A 19714-nucleotide genomic window follows, 5' to 3' on the forward strand; every position below is an offset into this window, starting at 1 on the left:
CTTTATATATATATTTCTGAAAAGTTTGGTCATCCTTCCTGGATGTATTAAAAGTATTTTTTTGTGTAGCTCTGTGAGCTTTACTCATCTTGAGCCAATAAAAACTGTAATTTACAGAGCAATTAGAAGCAAAGTCAGATAGTGTAATGACTGTTGATAAACATAATGTTAATAGGGGGGATTTCTAGGATCAGACTTATAGGGATGCTCTGCCCCAAGCAGGAAGGTGGTGGAGGCTCTTTTTCAGAACAAAGGTAAAACAGTTTTAAGCGATATTGAAAAGTCTGTTAGACTTAAACTTTAAGAAAGAATTTTCAAATGACAGATGGTCCAGCAAAAACTCATGCTAGCGCATTCTTTGCATCTGCTGATGTGTATCTGTCAGGACATATTTGGGATTGGATTGATTTAGCTCTTTCTCCTTTTTTTTTCTTACAAAAGAGACCAAAACAGGAATTTAGAATTGTAATGATTATGAACAATAGAGGAATTTTTAGTTGTGTCTAAAGCGACTGGAAATAGACCTATTGCATGAAGAAATGGAAAAAAAAAAGGTGCATATCCGCATACCTTGAAATAGCCCAGAACCATTCGAAAGATTAGGGAAGCATCTCTTGATATTGGCCAGGAGGTTAAAGCTTAAACACCAAGGGGTCCTTTAAATGGACTAATTCCAGAGCAAATCTGAAAATTAGTAGCCTGAGGAAAATAAAGTAAATTTAAAGCAAACGTAATCTAAACCCCAAAGAAATTGAAAGCTGTATGTCACACCCATTATATAACTCCTAAAACATAAAGTTTAAGAAGCGATTCTAAAAAAATAAAACACCAAAAAATGTATATGCATCTTTTGACTTTGACAGGAGTTAAGCTTTCTGATATTTCTAGTGTTGTAAGTAACATAGAAAATAATGACCTAAAGTGTTTAATCTGATTAATACCACACTGTGAATAAAAAAGCATTTTAAACAAGATATATTTTTCTCTGTATTAAACTGTATGCTGTGTGTGGTTATTGCCTAATTTCCACTTGTAGTCCAGTTATAGTATTGGCTTGCCAATAACAGAGTAAGTGTGTGTCCCAGTGTGAGTTTTTCTGGGAAACAAGTAACTGCATGCAGGGCTGTCTGTTGGCAAAATAATAGCTTTTAGCTATAAATGGCATCTGTTTTCTACTTTTATAATTCATGCAGAAAAACAGTTACCACATCTTTCGGCCTCTTTCTCTTTATGCTCTCAGCGGGATACCAGGGAAGAAGTGTGGAGTCATAATCTTGACTGCGGAGGAGCTCAGTAACTGCAGGGTCAGTACACACAAACGCATACATCAACACACCCACACACATACAAACATCCTAAATCCTGATTGAATATTCTGCATTTTTATCTGAATATGCATTGAAGTTGATTTAATAGTTTGTATTTGTCTCCTTATGCATTCAGTCAACCTAATACATGCAAACATACCGTAGGACTTAATATTTCATGATCAAACCAGATAAACACTGTGCAGAAATTCATTGAAGAATTCCCTAAACCTCCTACTCCATCCAAGGTTAAACAGATCAGGTTTTACTGGCATGAAGCTCTCCACATTTCTCTAAATATGTTTTAGATAAACTGTCAAGATGATTTTTCTGCTATGAGGCGATATTCTCCTCCAATTTTGCAGTTTCCCTGACACAGTTATGTATTAACTCCAGCCAGCCACTCGGCTACTTGGAGACTTTCTATTGCTGTTTCTGTGGGTGCATGTGTGTGCTCATGAGATCATTATATGAACTCGCTTATCTTAGCTGTGTTTACCATTGGTACTCGGGGAGATTTTTTGCTCCTAACGAGATTCAATTGCTGTCAGTGGCAAACCTGGGTTCCCATGATGCCCTCATAACTCAGGAGAAATCAACTAAAAGGTCTAATTATTTATCTGTCTTTAATTCCTTCCTTCCTTCCTTCCTTCCTTCCTTCCTTCCTTCCTTCCTTCCTTCCTTCCTTCCTTCCTTCCTTCCTTCCTTCCTTCCTTCCTTCCTTCCTTCCTTCCTTCCTTCCTTCCTTCCTTCCTTCCTTCCTTCCTTCCTTCCTTCCTTCCGGCCTCAGCTGTCCCAGGCATCTCAGTGCAGAAGCAGGAAAAACACGACTCCTCATTAACAGCTATTTCCACTCATACATATGTATGAAGGGATCCCTCTCCGCCTCCTTGAATATATTGCAGACATTGCCAAATAAGATTTATTTTTCTCTCCTATATATTATCTGATTCTATGGAACAATCCAAAACAAGTGTTTAGAGTGATGCTTCTTGTTGTTTAAATCACCAGTATACATACACCCATGCACATTTTCTTCCTTTGGCACCTTCTTCTTCTTTTTGACTATTTCAGACGATGTAAGTTAATTTCTCCGCTATGAGATCAATAAAGTCAATCAGTCAGTCAATTAAGTATGCATGCCTATTTTCCTCTGCGAGTTACTGTACATCCAGAGGGACTTTAAAAAACAATTCTTTAAACTTTTGTACAGAGTTTTGGCTTTAATTGTGAAAAAATATCTTGAAGAGGTTGCTCTGTTAGAAAATAACTTGCATCAGAAGCATTATATTAAAAAGCTTTGTCTTTTCTGTCAGGATATTGCCACAATGCAGTTGTGTGCCAACAAACTGGATAAGAAAGACTTTTTTGGAAAGTCTGACCCCTTCCTGGTGTTTTACCGCAGTAATGAGGATGGAACGTAAGTATAAATTGTGAGGATATGTTGGTTAATCTAATTGTTCACATTTGAACAAATTGATTATATTTCTTCCTTACACTGAAACTGTTACGTACTAACCTTGTTTGTTTTTTGACCAATTACAGATATTTATGTGAAACAATTTGCAAGGAATTTGCATACCTCTAACAGCACCAGTCCAATTATGTGTAAAAACAGCAAATCATGTGTCTCACATGCATCTTAGTGTGTGTTTATTCCTTAGTCCCACAGCACCTCCATACATGTGAACCAAACAAGGAATCTCCCAGGACACCCAAAACATTTCTGAAAGATTCTGTCAGGAAATAAACACTTCAAGCAAATTCTTCTTTGAAACTACAAGTTTGATGTAAACATGGAGCCTAGATTGAGATCATAGAAATGTTCCTTCTACTCACCTAACCGTCCAGGTCTCCCTGTTTCCCCGTAAACCGAATACAGCTGAGTCTGAGATGGGCCCTGTTTTGCTTTTGTTTAGATTGCCAAGCGATTTGCTTTCATATGTTGTGCTTTGGGAATGACTCCAGAGTCCAAAAGAAGAGGAGAAAGGGAATTTTCTATTTACTCACAGGGAGAGCTCCAGCACAAAGCTTTAGTTGGCTGCTTTTAAGTTTAGCTTATCCCTAGGGCTTCTCCAAAGTGAGACAGAATCCCTTTCCAGGGGTTCTGTCCCACTGACCAAAATGTGCATGGGGGTGATTCCAGTGTTGGAATATTAAACCTTCTATTAAAACTCTGTGAAGTACCAGTAATGCAGTCTGTCTGTAGCACATGGACTCCTCCTGGTCACATTAATTTACAGTTCTTACTGCTTGAAGCTCTGGTAACTCAGAGGATCACTATTACTACACATACTCTCTTTTCAATACAAATGAAAGCACCCACCAGTCCATCATTGCTTTTCATTATTATTGTTAATATTAATATTCAAACAGTTTTTATCTTCAGATTTGTACAAAACATTTCTAGGTACGTTTTTCCATTTGTCCATCCTTTAACTGCTCAAACTTTGCTGGGTCATTGCCCACACCTCAATATTTGTACATACAAACACTGCAAAAAAATTGAAATCTTAATAAGTGTTGTTTTCTTAAAATAACTGCATTTTTCGAGAATTGAGGAGGTGAGACAATTACTTTTAAAATAAGAAAAAAACAATTGCATTGTCATATTTGTAGTGCATATTACCTGATTATCTCATTTTAAGAGTAAAATTAATAATTCAATTTTCAAATCATCTTAATTACCTACTGAAATTAAGGGTAAATAAACTTAATTTAAGAAATGTGTACTTATCTCTAGATTGTTTTTGCAGTGTACTTCTCTATTGGCATGATGTTTTTGGGATAATGTGCCGAAAACATTGTACTGTATGTGCAGCAATATTTAAGAGCTTTAGCTTTGTCTTCATCATTTAACCTGGTTTCTCAAAATTCTCTGCAACAAACTCATAACAAGAGGTGTTAAGTAATAAAGAACAAATACTTAATTTGCTTAATTAAGTTGAAACTTTGGCTATCTATACTTTACAAGAGTAATTCTTTTTAGACTATTTTTACTTCAACTTAATTTTTTGTACAATTGTCTCATCTTTATACTCCTTACATTTTAAAAATAGGCTAATTCGTTTTGTTTAATTTAAGCTCATTTTCATGTTTGTTATGTTAAACCATCTGACATTTGGCCTCTGAACCTCTTTTGACATTATTTTTGCCTGCTCCTTGCACATTCCACTTTATTACACATAGCCTAATTTATAGACTTATCTGTTTAGGTTTCTGCGTTTGACTGGATTACCTCTGTTGTAGGTTTAATGTACCTAGATATATAAAAAAATATACTGAGAAAACCAGTGATATGCTTAATACTTACTTGCTGTATATTCATATTAGTCAAACACTGTAAAATCCAATAGAGAGTTTTGTGTTCCATATATCTAAATGCATACAGTCCAGCATGTTCAGTTCAACATTATTAACTAAAAAAGCTGAGGCGGATTCAACTTTACGGATCATGAGATAAGGCTGTTGCTAGAGACCTTTCCAGGCAATTATCCCAAAGTACCACCATCACTAAAAGGGAACTCTGATGGAAGCACTGAACCTCAACATCCACACTGGTGATGCGTAGTCTGGGTTTTAAAAACATGTGGGACGTGCCTTGATTGCTCTGGGAAAACAGAGATTTTACATTTTGGAGAACCACACAGTGACACCAAATATCACATTTGATTCTCAGTTTACTTTTTGGGCATAAATTGACTCGTCTGCCTGTTTCTTCTTAATCGGTTTTTATTACCTGTCACTGTGTTTGTATTTTTGTTGTTACTTTTTTCCATAAATTTGTTTTTATTAATAATAACATCAGTTATTTTACATCTACAAAACTGTTTTAATTCTTTGTTTGGAATAACGGAGGGAAATAAAGTTTTAAGGGCTTCATTTCTCAAATTTTTGTTCTGGCAGGTTCACTATCTGCCACAAGACGGAGGTGATCAAGAATACACTGAACCCGGTGTGGCAGCCCTTCACTATCCCTGTTAGAGCTCTCTGCAACGGTGACTATGACAGGTTGGAAAAAATATTTGCACATCTTTACAATCCCACATGACACAAGATAAACTATTTTGAGAAATGTAGTTAGTTTACAGTAAGGAAAGAAACACTCATATCTTTAACAAATCTAATTAAATGTAAAAAGTTCCAAATCAAGTTTTAAATGTTTGACATTGTCCTTTGCTGAGGCGGTCAGAATAATGCCAGCAGTCGGTCATGATGTCCAAAGGACCAGCACTGGTGTTATTGAGACTGACTCAGTGTTCACACAGATGTCTGTTATACATACCAAATCAGCACCGACCGAGCTGACTGGTGGAATAGCCACTTGGTGTTACATATAGTCCATTCTATAGCACATGGTCCACTCTTTAATTATTGGACTTATTATCAACTCACATTTTTTAACAGCAAAAAAATGTATAATGTTAAAGGCACACTATGCAACATTTTTCAGTTAATTAATGTGTTCCATAACGTTTTGGATGATTAAATGAGTCATTTCAGGTTGAACAAAGGTATTCTCGGCCGCCCTGGTGGTCTGTGGGGGAAATACCGCACTTGCAATTGCAGGAGCACCGACCCGCACCCACAGGCTCAGAAGTCTCGTGAGAGTCGGTCTTGCTTTACGGCGAGAACTGCTACACCCCCCAGTTAAAAGCATGCTCGTTGCTAGCACAGTGGCGATCTTTGTGCAGTGCTGCTTTCACACCGGACGCAGCAAAATCGCGTCTGCTGCTTCATTTTTGCTGCTTGTACCAGTTAGTTCTGACGCACGGCTGAAGCAGCTTTGCTGCTCTGGCTGCGGTGCAAAAGTGTGTCTGACGCGCGTTGGGCGGAGCTTCACTATCCTTTCTCTGCCTTGCAGCTATATTTGCTGTGATCAGTGGGAATAAAGTAGTTTTAATATGTTTTTAAGTGAGAAAATACACCTGAAAACGTAATCAGTTCAGTCAGTTCATTCAGATTATCATCCTGCCTTCCAATATTTTTTCTGTCGGAGCCGCTCAGACCTCCACATGCCAGCGGTGCGCCGACAGTTGGAACCCCTTCATCGGCAGCCTCTGGCTGGGTCGCCTCCTCGCGGTTCACCGCGGCAGCTGGTAGGTGTTTTTCATCTAAATAATCCAAACTGCAGGCAGCAGGATAATAAAAGCGAACATATTCTGCCGGCAGATTTCTGCATTTTAAGTTAATTTAGGCGTCAATAAACTGTTTAAGAGGAGTAATGATAGCGCTCTGATCATCAGCGCTGTGTCCCTCTCCCTGCCAGCTCCCAGATCAGCTTCTCTGATTGGTTGACGCGGCGTGTCGAGCAGCAAAAATTTAATTTTTCCATCTCGAGCAGCAGCGCGTTTGCGGCGCGTAACGCGCGTCAGTCATTCGTTGCGTTCGCCTGTCTGCTAAGCTCATAACAACCGCGCCTGGCTTGACGGAGAAACCAGGAGAACAGCTGTGCATATTTACGACAGTGCACTTTTACTTTCGCCCTCTGGGGGGAGCCTCGCTGGAAAATCAACACCGGTTGCATAGTGTACCTTTAAGTGTTGTATATTCTGCCTTTAGTGCGGGCCTCCATGTTGAAGTACTGGATGCTTAAAGAATCAGACAACTGAACGCTTCTTTTTGTAGAAATAAATATGTAAATACAATAAAAAAATTCCGTTATGAAAATCATGATATAGAACAACACTACATGAATTCATGTGTGACAGTCAGCTCTCACACAGATCACAGATTTTTGCATGCAGAACAAAATGAAGCTTCATACAGCTGCTTCAAACTGGTTGAATGGAAGAGTCTTTCACTTTATTAGAGCTCCTTAATAAAGTTACATATTTCAACATATGGGTCATGTTTGTTCATTAATATCTAATCATACATACAGTGAAAACAACTAGACTGAGACATCTGCATAAAGATATGTCAAAACTCTGACGATAGAAAAAAAAAAAGACATTATTTTACTTTTTGCTTTCAGTTTAAACAAGCTATTCTAGGTTTCATCATCCACCCTGACAAGTTCTAGCTTCCGACTTGCTAGAAAGGTGAAATATAATGTCTCCAAAGCTAGGTTAGGGTTCCAGGAATTTGATTCACCTATTTATCACTTATTTTATCAGAATTTTTAAATCCCTCCTAGTGTGACCCCTTCGTAAAGTAGATATATCGAAAACAGTGGCGGATGGTGGAGTTTTCTCCGGGGGGGCTATAACTTAAGGTAGTCGATTACCAAAAATCAATCAGATACTAAGGTATCACACAAATATATTTAAATGAACACTACGAAAAAAAAATATATATATAAAATTTTCTGAACAGTGCTTTAAATTAGTCATACCTGTCTTGTGCTATGCTGGGTTAGATGATGATGTTTGAACAAGGAGGCAGGGAAAGCAGAATAAAGTGTAGTTTAATGCTATTGGTTCAGCTTCACAATGCTGTGAACGGTTAGTAGCATCAGAAGACTGGTTCGTAATGGAGCCTGGGAGGTGAATGAAGACCAACACTAAAGTTTTAAATTGAAAATATAGTAATATTCAAAACAAACAAACACAATATTAACAGGCAGAGGAGGACAACATAAAAAAAAAAACAATGAATAATGACATTTAACTTAAAGGTTTTTTATACTTTCAGCCCTTTACATGTCCAAAAAATCCTTAAACTTGGATCTGTTTCAAGGGGAAAAATGAGTCCAACTCCTGCTTTGGGGACATTATATTTCTTTGTTTAGGGCTTTTTCTTTCTTTCCCTTTTTATTTGGTAGCTAGTAAACATTTGAAAACTAATACATTGAAAGTTTTTCCTAAAAATGTACCGTGGTTGCATTCTTTCTTTTTCTAACATTATATCCTCAGTAAGGTAATTTACTCAACACCCAGAGGAGACACTAAGGGCTATAAATATTTACAGGGAGAGATTTATGTTATTCTACCTGCTCTGTATGCTAATGATTTTTTAGCTGCAAAATAAAGTGCTGTTCATATCAACGAAACAAATATCTCTACATCTGACCGTTAACCTGAGGCTAGAATAATCTTTGTGGTAATATATGATAATTTAAAGATATTTCTTCAGTATTCTATGCTATCTCTATATAATGTTTCTCTCTCTCTGGCTTGTAATAACCAGCGCTTACTCTCCTTTCATCATTTATTCAGTGAATGTGTAATTTTTTCATCTGCGCTCACAATGATGTAGAATTTTTTGTTCTCTCTTTAAAACCAGAACCTGCTGTTCTTTTTAACTGACAGCAGTGGTTAGATGTGGTTAGCAGAAATTTCACAGACAAAAGTTTCTTTTTGTTCTCAGGTTTAATTCTTTTCCTTTTTTAGGACTGTAAAAGTAGACGTGTTTGACTGGGACCGAGATGGAAGGTAAAAGCATTTGTCAATCAGCACACTCTAAAGCCTGATGATTCACGTTTATCCCTCCTAATTGCTAGAAAGAAATTAAATGCCACATTTGTATTTTTTTTTTTTCAAATATTTAAGATTTTAAGAATGGCAAATTTATATTAGCAAGGAAATTGAATATTTCAGTATATAGTGAACATCTGCATGGCAAAGTCTGAGTTAACGATGAAGAAAATAAGCTTCTCTTCATTTGTAAAATGTTTTCTCCTGCTCAATCATCTGAATGGGAACTCACGTTTTATGTCTGCAGCCATGACTTCATCGGAGAGTTCACCACAAGCTACAGAGAGCTGTCTCGGGGGCAGAACCAGTTCAATGTCTATGAGGTAAAACACACACTTTGTTTACTGTACTTTCATTTCATTCTGGCTTGTGTGTCCAGTTTATTGATGTGAAATACATTTGGCACCTTACAAATTGTATCTGGTTTTGTGGATATGTCACTGTTAAACACTGAGTAATTTTTTAAGTCATTGGGACTCAAAACAGAATAAATGCTGTTATCGACAGAAAACATGGAACCAGATTACTCCAAAAGTGCTTTCATCAATCATGAAGGAGTTGATAAAAGGAACAAAAAATACACATAAAGCACATTAGACCTACTGAGCTATGCTCTGTGCAAATTTGTGTGGAATATTGCTAATTTAAAAAGTGGCACTGCACATCACTGCTTGTCACTTTTTTTCTGCTTTTATCTTGGAATCATGTATCCTTTACCATGTGCTTTAGAGCAATAATATATGTAAAATCAGTAACAAAAGCAAAAAACCAAAACATTTTAAATGAACTTCTTCAGAGTTAAATGAGAAGGGGTTGCAGGAAAACAAAAGAAGAGACAGAATTATTCATTAGAGGGGACTTCTTAGTTGCTGGGAATATGTACACACAAGCTCAAGAATTGGCCATAAAGCTCTTGAACTGCTAACTCCATTATGGCTCACAGCTCATTAAATTCTACTACAGAGGAATGCTTGATTTAGAGAAAACTCATTAATATTAAGGCCCAAATGAAAATACAAGAGAGCCTCTCGTAACCCTCCTGGATGGATGGATGGATGGATGGATGGATGGATGGATGGATGGATGGATGGATGGATGGATGGATGGATGGATGGATGGATGGATGGATGGATGGATGCTCTCTGCAGAGATTTAAACATCTTTCAGAATAAATTGAATTATTCATGCTCATTCGAGTCCCTCTACAGTATAAAGAGTTTTTTTTTCAATCATTTCCTCATTAAGTTAACGACTTTTCCTTTCATCCACAGGTTTTAAATCCCAAGAAGAAAGGCAAAAAGAAGAAATACATAAATTCTGGCACTGTAAGTTTACCCTGATCAGTTCCTCTTTGCAGCCATGTTCTTAACGCTGTTTTTCTTTGTAAGAAATATTTATTTTTCATTTTTTGGACCTGCTCCTCTCATTGACTTTCATGGTCACCTTGTTTTCTTTCTTTACCATCCTCTCTTCTGTGAGCCAATGTTATTGTCCTTCTCCTCCGTTCATTCGTCCACCATCTGTGTGATGGCCTGTGCGTGTGTTTGTTTGTGCTTGCCAGGTAACTCTGCTGTCCTTCAAAGTGGAGTCGGAGTATACCTTTGTGGACTTCATCCGCGGAGGGTGAGTGGAATGAAAAGTAGCCCCGACACCCAGCACAAGTCAATAGACCCCATTTTTGGTTGCTTGTGCCTGTCTGTGTACTGCCTAAGTCTGTGTGTTTATCTTCATGTGTTTGGCTACAAAAACTTTATTGGATTTTCTCTAAATCTACAATTTAGGCATGGTATTGAATTCCTGTTTGTTCTCAGTTCTCATTGTTGAACACAATTTGCTGTTATGTAATTCATATAGTTTACTTTTAATAACTGCTTCCATTAGTTTGACTCATTTAGACCTTCAGCGTATTGAATTGGCTGTTTGTCATGCCATACTAATTAGCCACCAAGCAGCCAACCAGAAATTGATTGAATTGCAGTGTGTATTTATGGTTGACTGTGTGTTGGATGTATAATCTTTTTTAAGTTTACTGAAGCACATTATGTTGTCTGTTGTTCTCACTCTATATGCAACAGGACGCAACTGAACTTCACAGTAGCTATTGACTTTACAGCATCTAATGGTAAGTCATTGAAAGGCTTCCCTTTAGACAGATAGTGGGCAATGGAGTATTTTTATCCCATGCTAATTCTATAATTTATTTTCACTTATTAAAACAAACAGTACCAGGTTTTCATGGTAGTTTCCTTTTAATAGAATTGATCTGCTAAACTTCCAGAAAACACACAAGGTATAAAGTTTAAAGGACATAGATTAAAAGTTCAAACTTGGTAGGAACATATATTATTAAAAGACATTTCCGTCACCAAGTTAACCGCAGATCCTTGGAGGACATTGAGAAGACTTTCTTTAGAGTCATGAGGGTTTTTTTTTTTGACTGGCTCCCCTAATTTTTAGGACAATGATAGATCTATGACCCATCTTCAGGGTTCTGGTGGAGAGCAAAAGATTATTTTATCGGTTGATTCCTCTGGCCCCTGGAAGGAGTTTTTAAACAACCCAAGACAACTCATGTGGATTGTGGGGGTGTTCTTGTTCTGGTTATAGTCAGCATTGCACTTCCAAACTTTAACTTCCATCCATCCATCCATCCATCCATCCATCCATCCATCCATCCATCCATCCATCCATCCATCCATCCATCCATCCATCCATCCATCCATCCATCCATCCAATCAAATTATTTTTTAAGAATATTTTTTTATTTTTTTTTGCACACTTAAAAACTGTATTCTATAGCACGGAGCTCCAAGGCCTCAGCATATCAAGGTGCGTTGAAGTGATTCAAACCACTTCTAACCAGTTTTTCAAGTACCACCTCATTCACATTGGAAATGAAAACTTTAGAAAATAACTTATGTTAAGTTTTTTTATTCTCACATCTTTTTGTAAAAGATATAACTAATTATGATTTTGCTTGTAATTGTTAATAAGAATCTCTTCTTATTTCAGCTCATGTCAGATATGCATTAAAAACAACAAGCATGTCATTGCAGAAGGTTTTGTTCATTTAGAGAAGTACAGTAATAAGGATTTAGATTAGATTGAAGTTACACAGAAATAAATGCGATGTTCACTATTCCCCAGTATTACTTTAAACTAGGTAGGGAAATATTTTGTCCTTTTGCAGCACATTATAAGAGCGCAAAACTGTGGGTGATAAAGTCATGTTTGAAGGTAAATACTTTACTTTTATAATGCAACACATTTTAGAATACAGTTGTGCCCTTTTATTTCCTGTTAAATGTGATTCTTCATCGTTACAGATTTACTAACACATAAATACCATGATCCATTTAGTATTGATCTTGTCCTGAGCCATAAGGCACACATGTGGAGTATCTGAGAGTGGAGTTAGATAAGAGATAATACATCACTGCATCACTTTTATCTCCTGTAAAAGTAGAAAACCCAGAGTAGAAGACAGAGAGTTTAGAAAATCTTATCTAAAGGCCAGTGGTGAGAGATGGCATTCAGGTATGAACAATATGATATTATGTGCCATAACTGATGTGCTGGAAAACGCTTCAGCATCATAACAATGTAATTACCCTTCATATTCCTATTGACCCACTTTTATATTTACTTATATCAAAGATGTGGTTTTCCTCCACTCAGCTGTCAGTTTTAGCGGGGCAAAAATGGGTTTTTAGAATAATTTTAAAGTTAATCTCTGAGAAGAATACCAAACTCCTGAAATGGAAAGCAAAACCAATTAGCTCCACAATGTTTTCCTGCCTTTCATCACCTGGCTTTTTATTGTGATTGCTTAGATTTCACATTTGGGCATTTTTTCATATCTTTTGGTGCTCTTATAACCACTTGTTTTCATGGAGATTTCTCAAAGGATCATTGATTAAAAAGGTGAAAACATTGCTGATCTGGTCCAGTGAACGGAATCAAACATGGTAGAATGAGAAAATGTCCACCATCATCTGTGCTGTCTGTTTTAAAGATTTTTGAACAAGCCAGTGTGACATAGTTGCGTAAGAGGCATGGATTGTTTCGGGGCCACAATTGCTCTAATATTACATCTTATCTTATCTAGGAGGGCAAAATAGCTGAAAGAAGAAAGTCTGTTTCATGGGATTTCTGTTACGTTGGAGTTCAATAGAGTTGTTTGACTGCATCTCTTCCATTATTCATGTAGTCCAACAAGACATTTACTTGCTATTTTTTCTTTGGATTTGAGTTCTGAATGTTTTGGGGGGGTTTTCTACTCAAATGCGCTACACTTATGACCACCTCTGTTCCTGCTTTACCTAGGACAGGCATGTCATACAACACCAAGCAAACCATTCAAGGGTATCTCTTGGTTTTTCTTAAACCCTACTGATTACATTTTTTGGGAGCAACCATAACTAAACACATCATAAAAACCTGTGTTTGGCCTATAGTAGTGGTGTAATTCAAGCTTTAGATGTGCTATTCTAAGAAATAAACAACCAAGAATTTATTTGGAAAGAGCTTGCAAAGATGCCAATCAGCAGACAGAAATTGTTACTTGGAAGAACATCATGTATCATTTACTTACTTATTATTTATTTATGTAAACATGCTCATCAATCCATAGAACAAAGAACTAAAATAAAGGTAGACTTAATGTGCAGAGGTTTGTATGAAATTACATGTTGTAAGATATACACCAAAGTATTATTTATTTAGATAGTTTGAACAGAAACTAAAAAAGGTTTTAGACATATATCTTATAGCTTTATTTTACTGTAGACACGGTGACAGAGACGTAATCTGAGTTTTTTTTTTTCTCAGTTTTAATGTTTTCAATCTTATTGATTGTGTGAAAGATCTAGAAATAATATTATTGTTGGTAAATGGAGCAGATCTGTGATGGTCAAGCTTGAAAAGTTCAGTTTAGGCTAATGGACGTGAAGTTTCCCAGAAGATGTTTTGCCTCTCATTCAATTCAATTCAGTTCGGTTTATTTATATAGAGCCAATTCACAACACGTCATTTCAAGGTACTTTACAGTTCATCAGATCATCCAGTCAAATAGATTCAAAGTTTTCTATCTAAGGAAAACCAGCTGATTGCATCGACTCATTGACTCGGATACAATCCCTCACTCTAAGCATGCTTGTGGCAACAGTGGAGAGGAAAAACTCCCTTTTAACAGGAAGAAACCTCCAGCAGAACCAGGCTTCCTCAGCAGAGGCTTCCTCAGTTCTAACTAATGATGGGGAGTATTGAAAGTAATATACTGTGGGTGTAACAAGGAATTAGAAAAAAAAAGAAAGGTCCCATACTTGATTGGCCATGGAGGTCATGAAGGTAAATGTAAGAGTTTGTCTGCACATTATGCTATTTCTCATCTCGGCCAAGACATTCAAGAATCTTAATGGATTTTGTCCTGGAAAAATAAATTTTACATTTTTAAAATTTAAAATTGTTTTATACTGTATGCCTTTGAATACTGGAATGTGGGGAAAATAGGCCTGTATGAAGTAAGGGAAGAGAATTTAATAGATGTAGAAACTGTCTCACATCCAGCATCCAGTTCTTTTAACTCCTTGCTGTCAGGTAAGGCATGTTGAAGTAATTTTTTTAAAGAATCAGACACAGACAAGATACATTTTTTTTTTTTCAAAATAAACAGAATACCTCATGCTCAAAACAGGCTTAAATGTTAAATTGCTACAGCATGTTATTTCATTCGGTCAAGAACATAAAGTGTATTATTAATCATACAACTCCTGCTAGGTGCCTCTTCTGTGATGTTTTTCCACTCAGACAATGTTTGACCATCAGCAAATAGAGCAGTATGATATTGGTGAAAACATTTTCAAACAAGGTGGACAGATCTTATTCCTTATTGCTACTGTTTTGTATTTTGGGAATGTGTGTGTGTTCTAAGGTAATCCATCCCAGCCCACCTCCCTCCATTATATGAGTCCCTACCAGATGAATGCATATGCCATGGCCCTAAAAGCAGTGGGGGAGATTATCCAGGACTACGACAGTGACAAGCTTTTTCCTGCCTACGGTTTTGGAGCTAAGCTGCCCCCTGATGGTAAAATCTCCCATGCCTTCCCACTGGTAAGACATACTCATAAAAATAAACTTATAAACGCACACTTGTAGTTGACTTGGACAAAGATGAGTGGCTGTAACAACAGCTGGGCACACAAATTAAGATGATGGCTCATCTGCCTGCCAGCGGGAATCCAGCAGAAACCCTCTACTTTCACCTCATTCAATCAAGAGGGAATGGTAGGAGGTGGTCACATGAAACTGAGGGGCTTGTTTTGTTAAATACAAGGTAATTCTTCAAGGGCTTTACAAGGAATTTAAAGAAGCTGAATTAAAAGGAGAGGTGGATGAATAAAAATACATTTTTAAATTTGTTTTTTAATTCTGTAATTTTTGTTAGTATTACATCTTGACTTTTACTTTATGTCTGAGCTCCCCAAATATCATGCTGGCAACATACAGTATGTACTATATATTTACATTATACTGTTCTCTACAGACTGCAAGCAGAAAACTGCTGGTGTAAAAATGTCTTTCTGTCCCGACAAAATTTATGATATTAAGGTACTAATTAACCACAAAAATGTGATTCGGAATTAGATGTAGTCTCTTAATTCTCCAAATACCTTAAAGGCTTAGCTCAGCATCGCTAAATTAGATAATTATTTTTCCAACTGATTTTTTCTTGTGTAAACATACCAATATACCAACCAAAATACCATACCAATGTGCCTATGTTTCAAAGGGCTGAACTGTGTTTTTGCCTTTTCTATTTCATCATACCTTAGACTGGCTTAACAGTAGACAAATCTCTTTATGACGCCCCAATCATTAAGGCTAGGAAGAAACATCTTTGGTTTGGGGACTGAGAAAATTTGACTATCTATAAGAAAAACTGTAAAAGGAATATAGGTTTTTTCCTCATAACCAATAATTAGTAATCCTACTTAGCTAACAAACATATACATTAAAAACCGTAGTTTAAGGCTCATCCCATCCATCTATGTATGACCAATGGCTGAAAGGCGACTAAAATACCTTTTGTGATAACCTGCTTGTGTGAGTGTGGCTTTTTAACTATAAAAGTACTTAAAACAAAACATGGAGCACCTCTACAGTTCGATAATGATATGCAAATTACACTAGGCAGAGACATTAGGCCCAGCTTAATGCCTGTCCCACTTCACACACACCTGAGAGAGTTTTGATTTTTTTTTCAAACATCTTGAACATTTTGTTCTGCTCATCAACAGTTTATTGAAAAGTTTGCTATTCAGTTAGAATTGCAGACCTCAGTTGACTAAAAATTAGTGCTGTCAATCGATTAAATTTTTTTAATCGCGATTAATCGCATCAATGCCTGAGTTAACTCGCGATTAATCGCATTTTAATCGCAAATTTTTTTTCTGATTGAAAATCATTCAAATACTCTCGATGACATACAAAAAATACATACAGGCTAGGTTTGTGCCAATGTTCTTTTTTTAAAATAAGAACAGGTCACAGATACTGATATATGCCATAGAAACATATGGCAAGAAGATGGCATGTAGCAAAAAATAACAAATATGTAGCCAAAAAAAAGGCCCTGAAAACAGGCTGATGTAAAAGACAGTCTTTACAGTTAATACAGTCTTTTGAACAAAGACAAGCATTTTACCCTACTGCTATAAAATGTAGTACAGTTAACATTAGATGTTAATTAACCAAGATAATAATGAACAATTTTCAATCAATGCATCAAAATCAATAGACCGACATCACTAGATGGAGGCAGTCTATGAAAGTTACTTTTCAGACTCTTAACAAAAATGAGAACACACACACACACACCCACCCACCCACCCACACACACACAGACACACCCACCCACACACACACACACGATACCGAGCTGTGACAGCAAGAGTGCCGTAGCAGATTCCATTTCACCTCAGTAATCTGTTTTCTCAGCGTATTTCAGGTTGCTACTAGTTACCAGACACTCAACTTGTTTGTTGGTTGTGGGGCTTAAAGAAAAGGCACTAGCGCTACCCAGTGTATGAGCGTCTTTTTTCCTTGAGGAGCTCCGCTCTGGAAGCCTATGAGAAATGCACAGACTGGGGGAAAATAGCCCCGCCTTCCCGCAGGCTGCAGCGGGATGTACTTGGAAAATTGTACCATAAAACCACATAGCGTTAATCTCACGTTAAAAAAATTATCGCCGTTAAAATGGCCTCGCGTTAACGCGATAATAACGCGATAATTTTGACAGCACTACTAAAAATAAGAAAAAAAAACATTAAAAAAGTGAATTCTACTTTTGGATTTTGTTGCGTTGTCTGTTAGTTTGGGAAGGGGGTCTCCACTCAGAAGCTGGTTTTGTTTGGGGGACCATAACGTGAAAAGGTTTAGGAACCCCAGACCTATGGTAACAACTAAGCATAGAGGGGGAAAAAAAACACAATATTATATTTAATCCCAACAACTTCCTCTCTTCCCCTCTTTTACCATGCTCTGTAATGAAAATAAAGATTTAGGAAATATAAACAGTAATCCTGCCCTATTGCTGGTTTGTTCCTCATTCTGACTGTCCGCCACTTGTTGTTGATGACATTTGTTTAGCCAAATTATGTTAAAAGTCTGGTTTTGTCGTTACATGCTAAAGTTTTCTCTTGATTTTTGCCTATTGAAAGTGGTGTACTTCACTTATTCAAAGGAACAAAAAAACATAATTCATTATTTTAGATTGAAAGAACTGATGAATATTCATGTGAAGAACTAATGGTATGACATCAAACACCACCTCTAGGGTGGCCATTTCTATAGCACCAAAAAGGAGGACATTGTGTGGCATATCAATAAATTACTAAGGTGTACATAAGAATAAGGTAAAGTCAAATTTATAGTACAATTCTTAGTAGTTCAAAGAGGATGCTTGTGTAGCTGAATAGAACAAAATATCAAAGAAATGTAAAAAAGAATTGGTTCCCAGCATTTGCATCTATTTAATACATTGTGGTGTTTAAAAAGTGACCACCAAGATGAATCTTTAAAGTGCAGAATACCACAAAGCATAAGATGTGTGGACTTAAACATTAAAAAAATCGTTTTAACAATAAACATTCATAATAAAATAGCCTAATATTTTTTAAACAACAAAAGAGATTGTAGAAAACACATTTAACTGCTCTAAAAGTATAGCTTTATTTTTAAGAGCCTCAGTCTTTTGGGAACTTATCTTAAGTGTCTGTGTGCAGCAGACCTGTCTTTGTGGTCATCCCTTTAGCTATAGGCCAATCACTGAAATCCACTTTCACGTCACAGTCTACACTTCCGTAGGACTAGCGATGTTTTATAGTATAGTCCACCTTGCAGCTCTGCACAAGTTATTTTAGCATCCAGGGGCGACAAAACTTAACGTAAAAGCCAACATTGAAGAGTTTGCTGCTGCACGTATATTACTTTTATGTTAATCTGTACTCGTATGCCATTCAATTGCAGCTTTTCCTCGAATGCTTACGCTCACATCGCATCGGCAAAGTGGCAGAAACCATGGAATGAATCTCCACTACCTTTGGTCATAAATTCACGCTCTTTTGTCCATTCTGGGTTAAAGTTAGCGTACTGGTTTTGACAGGACGCTAACTTTAATACTTTGCATCAATAATTCTGATCCTTGTTTACTTGTGTAACCAATGACAAGCAGATCTTTACCTGACACGCCGTCACTCTTAGCCAATCATCTGTTAGATCAGATAGTGATGCATTTTTGATGATTGGATATTGTGCTGCAGCCCAGCAAAAAAAATAAATAAAAATCTGCTCTACAAGACTAGTGCCTCATAAAGGAGGACAAATACGCATCCGGCTGGATGCAGCGCCGGACGCCGGACAGTGCAATTAAAATCCGGACTGCCCACCCTAAAGCCGGACGTCTGGCCACCCTAACCACCTCTCTGTGTTGTTCTCCAGCCTCTTGATTACAAGCCGGGCTGGATGCATGTACTTCCATAAGCAGAGCTACCACCCAGCTCAGGCTTTAGCCCCTATAAAGTGCCACCGACACAACAACATTGTGTAGGAGTAAAATGGAGAGTCACCCGATTGAAATGTTGACCTGAACATCTCCGACCAAAGGGAATTTCTCTTGCCAGAAGCATTAAATGAGGTTTTTAATTCTTCAATAGACATGTTCCTGTTAAAGATTATCCTGATTTTCTGTGTATTTATCCTTTGAAAATATGTTTATTCGAGGCATTCAGTTAGAAGGGTGGAGGGTCGGTTCAGGGCAGGGTTGGAGTTTGCTCTGAAAAGTAGAAAAAGGTTAGACATCTTGTTTTGGTCTACAGACAGTGGTCAGCAGCCTACCTAGTTATGAAATATTATCGCTCCTTTAATGGTGAAATCATGAGCAATAAATAAGAGGTTGGCTTCAGTGACATGTTTTTCATTTTAACAGCCATAAATTTATGTTATAGAAGTATTATGTGCATTTAGCAATTAAATGAATGTAGATAGATAGGCTAAAGAGTGGGAAATAATTGTATATTTGTTTGAAAATAACTTAAAGGTAAAGAAGATATGAGTCTTTGTTTGGTTTTTCTTTCAGTTGATTTCCCTTCTCCTAATTTTGGATAATATTATTTCTGAATTGGATCAATGATTGGATTAGAAGTGGATCATTGTATCCCTATAATGATTGGAAATGAAATATTGTCCCTTAAGCAGAAGTGTGAGAAAACATGTTTATAGTTGCAGTATTGCAGTAAAGTGAACTAGTTTAGTTTGGCTATATATGTTCTTCCAGTTTAACTCACTTCATACAATGAAACATTATGCTTTGCTTTCTTATGGCCTGTCCACAATTTTATGCAAAATGAGGCTTTGGTGCAACATTTGAGAATAGCCTATAATTTCATATAACCCATTTACATTAAGACAGGAATTAGATATTCTTTT

At 36.8% G+C, this 19714-nt stretch overlaps 1 protein-coding gene across 1 annotated transcript in view; it reads left to right on the plus strand.

Moving 5' to 3' along the window:
* LOC119773514 (copine-9-like) overlaps nucleotides 1-19714 on the plus strand; it is a 165129-nt gene that overhangs the window by 113313 nt on the left and 32102 nt on the right. The window contains exons 9-17 of the mRNA XM_038270498.1: nucleotides 1241-1304; nucleotides 2624-2727; nucleotides 5214-5318; nucleotides 8642-8683; nucleotides 8973-9048; nucleotides 9997-10050; nucleotides 10287-10348; nucleotides 10801-10847; nucleotides 14658-14839. Coding sequence (XP_038126426.1) covers nucleotides 1241-1304; nucleotides 2624-2727; nucleotides 5214-5318; nucleotides 8642-8683; nucleotides 8973-9048; nucleotides 9997-10050; nucleotides 10287-10348; nucleotides 10801-10847; nucleotides 14658-14839 — 736 coding nt within the window. The remainder of the gene's footprint in view (nucleotides 1-1240; nucleotides 1305-2623; nucleotides 2728-5213; nucleotides 5319-8641; nucleotides 8684-8972; nucleotides 9049-9996; nucleotides 10051-10286; nucleotides 10349-10800; nucleotides 10848-14657; nucleotides 14840-19714) is intronic.

Source organism: Cyprinodon tularosa, unplaced genomic scaffold (assembly GCF_016077235.1).
Source record: "Cyprinodon tularosa strain WSP-4 unplaced genomic scaffold, ASM1607723v1 ctg762, whole genome shotgun sequence".
Taxonomy (NCBI): Eukaryota; Metazoa; Chordata; class Actinopteri; order Cyprinodontiformes; family Cyprinodontidae; genus Cyprinodon; species Cyprinodon tularosa.